This window comes from Rhinolophus ferrumequinum, chromosome 16, assembly GCF_004115265.2.
Source record: "Rhinolophus ferrumequinum isolate MPI-CBG mRhiFer1 chromosome 16, mRhiFer1_v1.p, whole genome shotgun sequence".
Taxonomy (NCBI): Eukaryota; Metazoa; Chordata; class Mammalia; order Chiroptera; family Rhinolophidae; genus Rhinolophus; species Rhinolophus ferrumequinum.
The window spans coordinates 232,677-243,530 of record NC_046299.1 but is presented as its reverse complement, the minus strand read 5'-3'; the positions used below and the strand labels follow the sequence as shown (position 1 = coordinate 243,530).

At 55.7% G+C, this 10,854-nt stretch overlaps 1 protein-coding gene across 1 annotated transcript; it reads right to left on the bottom strand.

The window, feature by feature from the left end:
• Positions 1-4,133: 4,133 nt before the first annotated feature.
• Positions 4,134-8,782, bottom strand: LOC117035744 (homeobox protein MSX-3-like). Its single transcript, XM_033129728.1, has 2 exons — positions 8,461-8,782; positions 4,134-7,871 (listed from the first exon to the last, which is right to left on the bottom strand). The coding sequence occupies exons 1-2, from the start codon at positions 8,672-8,674 to the stop codon at positions 7,459-7,461; spliced, it is 627 nt and encodes a 208-aa protein (XP_032985619.1). The 5' UTR covers positions 8,675-8,782; the 3' UTR covers positions 4,134-7,458.
• Between the last annotated feature and the right edge of the window lie 2,072 nt (positions 8,783-10,854).

Here is a 10,854-nt window from a genome sequence, read left to right as displayed (position 1 = left end):
TGCAAAACCTGGGCCTGGTTTACGTGTCACAGTGTTGGGGACTCTGAGGACGGAGACAAGAGCTGGTCTGCAGGGCATGGGTCACACTGCAGGGCTGGCCGGCACGTGCTCGCAGCACTTGAGGTTACTAAGTTGGCGCTGGTCTGCTCACCTTGGGATGCATGCTCACCACCCTTAGGGTTATGTGAAACTCCCCACTTCTTATGTGGAGACCAGGACCTGTCGGGGTGACCCAGGTTCTCCAGCTGGTGTGAGCAGTGCCCGGTCCCCGCGGGACCGGGAGTGGGAACGGCAGGATGTCGGTGTCACCTTTCACACAGTGACCGCGGGTCCCACCAGCACGTGCTGAGTTCCTCAGTCTCCCTTGGACCTGGAGTCCGCGTCCCTGTGTGTCCTCTGAAGTCCGGGCTGCAAACGCTCCGTGCCCTGTCAGGCCTTCTCCCTCTGTCCCCTTGTGCCTGATCTCAGATGGCTGCGCTGCTCTTCTCATTCCGTTATTTGGGAATTTAGGCTTCCTCTAGTTACTATTTCAGTAGTCATCGCGAAATTGTAATGGGAATACTTAACGTGTTGGGGTCTAAGATCCATCAACACCTTTCCTCCCCCAAATGGGACAACGACCATGGACTCTCAGCCCCCACCTCGCGTGGCACATGCACTCTGAGAGTCGTGCATTGTCCCCTAGACTCTGTCCTTGACCCCACAAGACATCAGTGCTGTGTTTCCCTGCGGTCAGTGTTATGTAGCTCTACCCGTGTCAGCACGTCCTTTGCCGGTCATGTCTTCTGGCCTCTGGGACCCTCCATGTGGGAACACTTTCCTCTGCCTACCAGGTATCTTTAGAATTTCCTATAGTGACAATCAGGAGTAACAAATGTTCTCAATTCTGTTTGCCTGAAAGTGTTTTACGGTCTTGTTCTTGAAAGATGCAGGATTGGCCGCAGTGTTGTCCCCAAGCATGGACTGGTGTCATCCCACTGCCTCCGGCTTCCATCGCAGCTGCGAGAACTCAGCCGTCAGTCTCGTTCTTGAGCAGACGGTTTGTCTTTCTGCCGTGGTGGGGCACCTGGCCACCCTGGTCGCTCTTCACCGGCTTTTTATCTAGGTTTTTATCTCTTCAGATGTTGCCTGTACCCATCCTCTGTTCCTTCTCCTTCCAGAACAACTAACTCTACGTTAGCCATTCTCACTCTGTCTTCTGTGTTTCTTATTAGCTCTTTTGTATTTTCCATTCCTTATGTGTCTTTGCTACATTTTGGATAATTTCTTCAGATCTACTTTTCAGTTAACTGATTTTCTTATCAGCTGTATCAAATGCGCTGTCGAAGTTTAATTACTATAATTATAACATTTAATTACTATAATTATGATTTTCAATTACATAAGTTCTATGTTGCTTTTTTTAATTTGCTGGATTTTTTTTTTTAAGCGTGTTTTCCCAGGACCCATCAGCTCCAAGTCAAGTAATTGTTTCAACCTAGTTGTGGAGGGCGCAATTCACAGTGGCCCATGTGGGGATTGAATCAGCAACCTTGTTGTTAAGAGTACTGTGCTCTAACCAACTGAGCTAACCGGCCGCCCCTAATTTGCTGGATTTTTATAGCTTACTTTCATTACATTTTCAATCCATTTTATTTTTTAAGCATATTAAACTTATAGTGTCTGATTAATAATATCAGTATCTGAAGACAGTGGGTTGGATTCTTCTGTCTGTTTTTTCTGCTGACTCACTCATGGTGCCTTGTTTCCTAGTGAATTTATGATTTTTGGCTATGAGTTTATATGTCTTGGAACTTTACCTCTGGAATTTCCTGTCACTTCTGGGTTCTTCCCAAAAATACTAGTATTGGCTTCTGACTTGTCACTGGAGGTGCTCCCAACCTACAACCACTTTAAAATAAATTACTAGTTGTAAGTTTTCACTACCAACCCATTTGATCCATAATGTGTTGCCTTAACACAACATTTAGCCAAAGCAGAACATCTGAGTGATAGAAACAGACCCCTTCTTTCACTCACAGCAAGAGAAATAGAAAATGCACCGAGACACCCTTTCTTATACATCCAGTTGACAAAAATCCTAGGTTTGATGGCACTCTGTCGTCTCGGCTGTGGGGAGACTGCATGCCATCCACTGTCAGTCGGGAGGCTGAATGCTGCAGCCCGAGGGGAGTGTCACAAAGCCAACAAAGTCATTTCTGCACTCACCCTGACCCAGCAGCCTTGCTTCTAGGGATGTGTCCTGAACATGCTGTGGTGAAAATTCAAAAGACCTACTCAAAAGGTAGTTTATTCAGTAACATGTTTAATAGCTAAAGACTGAAAACCACTCAGATGACCCAAATCCCAGGACAGCCGAGTACTGTTGAGACTGGCATTCTTTGGCATGGTAAAAAGATGTAGATTTAAGATCCATGAAGCGAATAAAAAAACCCTGTAGTCCTAAATTTGAATTAGAAGTGTTGCTATGAAGTCATAATGCGTATTCCACATTTGCTAAATCAATCGCTCTACTGAAAGCCTGGGTTAGACTTCAGAAATCAGGATGTTAGTGAAGAATGCTCCAGGCGAACTTGGGAGCCATTGTCAGGAGGTTCCTGGCCAACGGCCACACAGCTGGAGCATTAAGAATAATAACTACACTCGAACGAAATGTCAAATATGTTTAAATCCATGAGCTCGTAATGATTCTTTTAAAACTAAAACCTCAGGGGCAGGCCTGGTGGCTCAAGTGGTTGGAGCTCCGTGCTCCTAATGCCGAAGGCTGCCAGTTCGATTCCCACATGGGCCAGTGGGCTCTCAACCACAAGGTTGCCTTTTCGACGCCTTCCAAGGGATGGTGGGATGCGCCCCCTGCAACTAACAACAGCAACTGGACCTGGAGCTGAGCTGTGCCCTCCACAACTAAGACTGAAAGGACAACAACTTGACTTGGAAAAAAATCCTGGAAGCACACACTGTTCCCCAATAAAGTCCTGTTCCCCTTAAAAAAAAAAAAAAGCTAAAACCTCATTGTCTACCTTTGGGAGGATATCAGGAACAGATATCATATTAAAACTGGGAGATCAAAAAAAATAAAGAATTTCTCCTACTTTTCCTGCAAGAACTGTTGGAGTGGTAACTGAGTGGTGGTGTCAAAGCAAGTGCTGATGGCAAAAGAGTGACCCAGGCGCTGGGCATTTCCTGACGGAAGTGTGCCCACAGCCAGGTACTGAGGCTGGTCTGATTGACTCAGCAGACTCCCTGCAAAAGCTGAGCCCGAGCTTAGGGCTTCACGAAGGTGGTTTGTTCTGAGAACTGATCCTAAGTAATAGGCGTGAGGAGTTGGGGAGAGTGAAAGAAGGAAGGCGGTGTACCCAGGGGTACATAGTTCGAGTGGCCCCTCTGTGGGCAGGTGCGGCTCCGTCCGTCCTGGAAACCGGTGAGGAGCCTTGTAGGACGTGCCTCAAGTGTCCACCCAAGACGGAGAGGACAAGGCTCACGGACTGTTGCCCCATGGGGCGTCCTCCCTCCCACTTCCAGGTTTGCAGGCAGTGAAGACGAGAACGAGAGATAAGTGTGTGTCACTGTTCAGTTTTGGCTCCATTTAACAGAAAACCCAAAGGACTGCTCACCGAGGTAAGAAAAAGGTGAGGCCTCCCCTGCCTCCTGCAGGTCCTAGGGCTCTGGCACCCCCACACACCCCTGCAGCTTTCACCAACCCACATGAAAATAGGCTCACTGGGGCAGGGGTGAATATGTGGTTCCTCATTGCACAAAATTTCAAGTACAACCTGGAAAAAAACAGCCTCTGAATGTTGGCACCACTGGCCATGTCAGCTTATGCCACATAGTTCTTTTTCTTTAGAACCAGCTCCCTGGCCCATGCTGGTATTATGAGCCTTGCGCTCCCCTGGCTGAGGCAGTCGGTTGCCAGTCGTCAGTTGGCCGCTCACAGCGGCTCACGGCAGCTCTCCCCGGCTGCTGGCCACTCACGCTGGCCACCGGCCACTCATGGTAGCCCATGGCAGCACACAGCAGCACACGCCAACCTCCAGTTTCTCAGGCAGCCCAGCTCCAGGGAGAGCTGTTGTTCACAATCCTAGCTGTAGAGGGCGCAGCTCACTGGCCCATGTGGGAATCGAACCGGTGACCTCGGTGTTAGGAGCACAGCGCTCCAACCACCTGAGCCACTGGACCAGCCCCATGGTTATTTTTCTTAATGGTCTAATTGGAAATACAGCCTACAGTACAGAATATCAGAAATAGCAAAAACAGTGTATGTTGAGGTAAAAGGGACAATGCTTTAAAAGTTAAGATGAAAGTACCACAACTGTAGACCATCTGGATAGCGTTATGTATCATCACAGCAGGAAGGCACAGTGTGGCCCCGTTGTACAGAAGCACTTCCTGAGGACACTCAGATTTAGGACAGGGAGGCACTGGGGCCGAAGAGCCCAGCTGAGAGCTAGTGACGCAGAAATGGCCTTTAGTCAATGGGGATGAAGCTCTGCCCCGTAGTGCATGCTTGTCATGAAATACTTCATGCATACAAAAGCGTCTGCAAAACCACATCTCCTGGTGGGGACAGTAGGCACCGCAGCCCCAACACCCAGCTTAAGAAGCCCCCAGTGTCACATTTTTAGAAGTCACACAAGGAATTCCCCTGCCTCCAGACAACTGCTTCTTTATGACCAACTGAACTCTAGTCAGATCTTGGGAGTCTGTCCTTCCTCCAGAAATACTGACCGAGACTGAGCTGGCCCCCCCACTCTGAGTGGTCCACAGGCCCAGGACCTATGGCCTGAGGTCCACACCTGGGGTGGGCTAAGATAACACCCCGGACCGGAGGCAAGGCTGGTACGGGAGGTACCACGGCTAGTGAGGGCTGACGATGTGCCAGGAAGGGACCCTAGGGGCCCAGGAACCAAGTGAATGAGCCTGACCAAGCCTAGCCCTGCTCCCTTTTCCAACATGACACTGACATAGGAGCCCAGGGTTGTGTTCCAGGGCTCAGGTAGGGTTCTGGTCACCCACACCAGCAAGGCCTACTTGTTATGTGACTCATTTAATGAGACTGATGAGAAACCCAATTGGCACGTGTCGTCTGTCTGGGGTCCTCCACCGTCCCACTCTCCCCACTTTGGTCCTACCAGGGGTCACCCAGGGACCCCATTGCACAACGCCGTCCTAATCCTTTCCAGACCAACTGGCCCCTGCACCCCCAAAGAGCTGTGGTCTGCCCTGAACTGCTCTCCTGTCCCCCTGGTCCAGGTGGTTTCCCAGGGACAGGGCTGGGGTCTCCAAGTCCACTAGGAGCAGATGAAAGGGCCTGGAGGGGGGCAGGACTCTGGAGTTCGGGGTGTCTGTCCTCCAACGAGGGTCGTGGTGTGTGAATGGCTCTGGTGGCTCCCGGCAGCCTCGGGGCTTTGGAGACCTTCCATTCGGAAGCACACTGGCTGAAGGAGATGGCTGGCAGGTGGGCAGAGTGTGGAGTCTGGCCCAAGGCGTTCAGGCACCCAATCAGAGGAGGACAGGCAGCAACCGTGCAGGAAGAAGGGGGCTGGAAGTGCGGGAGAGGCCTCGTCTAGACAAGTTTACTTCAGCCCAGCCCAACCACAAGAGTGCTCAGCTGGGGGGCTGTCACACGTCAGGGGCCCCCACAGGCCTCACTCACCCTCGGGTGGCCGACCAGCTCAGCCAGTGGGGGACGTGGGGGGGAGCCTCCCCAGACAGGTGTCTTGGTCAGAAATGGAGATCAGCAGTCCTCAGACTATTTGCAAAGGGAGCATTGTCCTGGCTGTACAAGTTGATCCTGACTTTCCCAGTGGGCATCTCTCAGGAACCTCAGGTGTGAGAACTAGATCAAAGTATTGTGTGGCTTTAAAAAGCAACAGACAAGGTCTGCCAGGTGCAGATGATGGCCGGCTGGTGGTGGTTTGTGGCTCTGCGATCCCCTCGGCCCTGCCCGCCCTCTCTGGCCATGTGTTCAGGGTGGCTCTGTCCCGGTGATGATTGTGACTGGAGTTGGGCTCTGAGTTTAAACAGCAGTGCTTTGGGATATGCCTGCACACCTGGGGAGGACGGGCAGCTGCTGCCCCCTGGGCCCTGCTCATCACCAGCCTTCACTTTCCGCAGCTCGCACTTCAAGAACTGGATCAGTGTCCCTGTAAACACCACTGAATGTTCATTTTTCCAGGAAACACAGGGAGAAGGATGGCTACTAACAGGCCAGTTAGTACAACAAGACCTTGACTTAGGGACTTCTCTGAGCGGTTTCCTGTGGGGCAGCCCCTCAGCCTTCCCCTCGGGGCTGCCGGACTCAGCCCAGCGCCAGGGACCTGCGGCCCCTGCAGGGAGAGAAAAGCTGCGAGTCCCCTTCCTCGCTGCAGCTCCGACGCGGGTGCGGGCGGGAGCAGGGTCTGAAGCCTTGCGATCCATCGGATCCATCCCGGCTGGGAGGGGAAACGCGTGCAGGTCCCATCCTTCCTTTGGGACCTTGACTGTCCCAGTCCTGAGTAGGAGGGCTGGGGTCGGCCGGCGGAACCTCCGGAAAGGTAGACCGCCGTTTTCCTCATTCGGCGCCCAGGAAACAGCCAAGGCAGCGCGAGGCCCTCAGGACCAAGCCGGCAACTGCTCCCCAGCCCGCCAGCCCGCGGCGTCTCTCGGGGTCTGCGGCCCGCGGAGCTAAGCGGTCGCGCTCCACCCCCAGTCCGCGCCTCTGCCGCCGGCCTCCCTGCGTGGACACCCCCCACACTCACACTTACAAACCCCACACACACTCAGAGACGCTCCATACACACTCACACACACTGCACTTGACACGTGCTCCCACAGACAGCATCTCGCCTCAGGCTCCCCCATGTTCTCTAGTAAATAAAAAATAAATAAACACGGAAAAGATTCCCTAAAATAAACGTATAAGTTCCCTTTCTGCCACGACGGTGACAAGCTTAGTGAAAGCATTCCGCGCGTTTCACTTAGGCGTCCTGGCACCAAACGGTCTTTCTCACTGCTTTGTCCCAAACAATTCCGGGAGTTCTCAGAGCCGGTAGTTACAGGCGGGAAGGGAGTTCCAGGCGATCCGCACAGTATGCTCCAAAACGCTTTATCGGCAGCTTTGCACAAAACACGAAGCTCTACCTCGGCCCGTTCCACAGGTACTGTATGAAACTACGTTCTCAGTCTTTAAGGAAAGTTTGTCTAGTACGAACATGATTTTAAAAGTTTTTAAATATTTGTAAGACACCCACAAATAGGATCTAGGCATCAATGACAACATTGTATCAACAAAAACAAAAACAAAAAACTCTGGAAAACAAAACAAAACAAAAAAACCGAGGAGACGCGGCAGATTCCGCGAGGACCGAGGCGCGGCCAGGACGTAGCTCCCCAGCGGGGCCCATCTCCCCGCCCTGCGCCCGCCCTCCCGGCGGACCCCAGGCCACCGCCGGGTCGCTGGCGTGTGTCCAGGCCGCCCTAGGAGAGGTAATACACACCATAGGCGGTGACCGGCCGGGCGAGGAGTCCTGGCACCTGCGGCAGGGTGCCCGCAGCGCCGCCGTAAGCGTCCGGGGAGCAGTGCAGGTGGGTGCCCACGGGGAAGGGCAGGGCGAACGCGGGCAGCAGCGGCTTGGCCGCCAGCTTCAGCTTCTCCAGCTCGGCCTCCTGCAGCCGCTTGGCCTTGGCCCGGCGGTTTTGAAACCAGATCTTGACCTGCGTCTCAGTGAGGCTCAGGCTGCTGGAGAACTCGGCGCGCTCGGCGATGGACAGGTACTGCTTCTGGCGGAACTTGCGCTCCAATGCCAGGAGCTGCGCGGTGGTGAAGGGCGTCCGGGGCTTGCGGTTGTTCTTGTGTTTTCGGAGGGTGCAGGGTGGAGGGCTGGGGGCGCCTGGAAGGAAAGGGAAGCACAAAGCTTGCGCTCAGATGATGGCAGCGCGCTCCCCTTTCCGACACTCCCGGATCCCCCTCGCGGCTCTGTGACCGCGGCCCTCCGAGGAGAGGAGACCCCAGACGCCCCAGGAGTAAGAGAAGCAAGGCACCGGGAAGACGGCGCGGGTATGGGGGAGGAGAATTCCAGGGAGGAGGGAACTCGGCCCACTTGGAGAAGCGGGAAGCTTGGGCTGGAGGCCGCCGCCAGAACTGAGCGGTGAGCGCGGCGGCTAGGGCTCCGCGGAGCGGAAGTTCACCATCGCAGAGACGAACCCCGGGAGAGGGGCCCCAAGAAGCCGCGAGGCCGTAGGGTGCCGACTGCCCCCAGAATAGGGTGGAAGCATGGTTGCTCGCGAAGCAGCTGCAGGGCTTGCGCTCACCCAAGGTTTCGGGTGACCTCAGGTGGGTCTTCTTTCTTCGCTCTCAGGCCGGGCGGTTAGTAGCTACTTTCCGAACTTACGAGCGATAGCGCCCCTCCCGCCCTGGTCCTTCGAGCCTGAGCCAGGCGGGCTCTCTCGCGGCCCAGGCCCGTGCGACAGGACACTTACGTGGGGAGGACGAGCGGGCGGCAGGAAGGAACCTGGCCCGGGGCTCCGCAGGGTCCCGCGGCCTCTCCTCCCAGGGTTCCGCGGGCTCCGCGGCCAGCTCGCGCTGCGCCTCCAGCAGCGACTCTACACTGAATGGCAGCCGGCCGGGCCCCGCGTGGTCCCGGTCACACGTCCTGAGCCCAGAGAGGTTCATGACGAGCGACGCCGGAGCCATGCGCGGGCCGGCGGGCACGGGGCTGGCGGGGCCCGGCAGATGCAAAGTGTCGCAGCGAGTCGTGTGACTGCTGGGGACTTTGGCGGCGACCCCGCCCTTTGTGCCCTATAAAAAGGCGTCGCCCCTTTCATGAGCCGCTGTCCAATCGCCGCGTTCGCTGCATTAGGGACCTAGGCATCCATTGGCTTTGCTGCTGGGGTGGAGGGTGCGGGGGCGAAACGGATAGGGAGGGGCGGGGCCGCTGCCAGGCACCCTGCACCCCTGGCCCGGGCCCTCTGGCGCGCCCCTGTCCGGCTCCCAGAGTGCGCCCGCCCGCCTGCCTCTCCAGACCGCTTCGAGCCTGGCCCGCTCTCCTCTGGTCCGGGAGGCTGCTGGGGTACCCCGGAAGCACGCGGAGCTGCCCCCAGCCTCACCACCTGGAGAAGCCAACGGCGGGCATGGTCTGGTAGAGTCGTGGTCAGACCGCCCGCCCTCGACCGTGCGCGGATCCTTCGCTGCGCAGAGCTTGGCGCGATCAAATGCGTGGCGCCGGCGCTTCTAGCAGTGTCTGTCGCCCCTCTGTCGCTCGCCCGCTGCTCTTTCGCTGCGCCCCAGCCCTGAGCTGGAACCCTCTGCGCGTGCCTGCTTTGGCGCAGACTCTACTCTCTCCGAACCCTGGGGGCCGCATTTGGCGGACCCCGTACCTGGACTGGCTACTCGGCTTCTATCGCCTTGAAGTGGGTCCCCAGTGCCCTTGGCCCCGGGTGGCTTTTCAGGCACTTGTAGCTGCCGAGTGTCATCCAGGGCAGGGGCTGCCCCTCGCGCTACCCGGACATCCTACGGCCTGGTGCCTGGCTAGCGGCGGGGCCACGGGGATGGCGACCGGAACGGACCTCCTACCCGCCTTCGACGCAGGGCTTGGGACACAGGCGGGGCGCCTTGGATGGCTCCTGGTCAGGAGTGCGGAGTCTGTCGCTAGGTGTTGGGTTCACCGTGTCTCTCCCGCTCCGCACTTGTTCCGCAAATCGTCGTGGGACCGGGGACCTGGGAAAAGCACTGCCGGGAGGGCCTGGGCAGCGCAGGGCTTCCGACAGAACGGGGCAGACGGGGCTGCTCCCGGAGGCGCCCTGCGCTCCCAGAACTCGGAGGAGGAGCTGAGGCCGACAGAGAGCTGCGCTCACTCGGGTCCTTTTTCCAAAACTGGACCAGTCTTTGGTTTAAAACCTTTTTGGGTCCTGCAGACAAGGGGCCGCTCTGCAGTCTCTCCCTGTGTTTTAGAATAAATCATGAGATTGGTTTGCCGGTAAGACTCAATGTTCTACTAATATCCCAGAACACAGAAACAGCAACCTCAATCGGTTTATATTTATTTTTTGAAATACCAAAGTTGTTTTAATAAAATCCAGCTTTGGGGGACAGTTTACTGTCCAGCTCAGCCAGAGAAATTCAATTAGAAAGTTTTCTCTCCATGCAAATTTAGAAGCATCGCTGAAGGGGCCCTGAGACCCGCCCCAGGGCCAGGCTTGGTGTCTGGCTGGATCAGCTCTTTCTGTATTCCAAGATGGATTGCCCCTTTCTAATGTAATAAAGATGTTCTGAGTTGATTGAAGATAATTGCATCTTTAAAGCATTTTCTTTGAAGGCTTTTCTCCTGGTAGTTTATCTTCAGCAGGCCACTCACGGGAGTGTTTGAAGAAGAATTTTAATAAGGATGACAGCCAGCTGCCCCAGGCTGCCCCACATCCGCTCAGGCCGCTGGCAAGGTGGTGTCTGGGTGGAAGTGTGGAGGCATGGGCTGTGGCTTTGCTGGCGTGGGGGAAGCTTGGGGTTCTGAGTGCCGACCTTCAGGACAGCCTTGCCCTTCCCTGAGAGTGTGTGAAATAGTGTCTGTTCCTCCCACCAGAGCAAGGCTGGGCCAATGCTGAGCAGGCGCCCCCACTGGCACCCGCACCAGCAGGGGTTCAGGGAAGGGAGGGAGGATGCTGGTGAAAGGAGAGCCCCAGGCTTGTGAGCTTGGCTGAGAGAACTCAGACCCCAGCACTCAACACCAACAGGTCTGCAGTACAGCAGTATCTCCAGCCCCCAGTGGGGCCTGGCCACTACAGGCCCTGGGAGAGGAGGCCGGCCAGTAGTGGTAGGGGTGAGAAGGGACCCCACTTCTGTCAACGTGGTGGCTTTGGGTGCAGAAAACCATGTCCCAT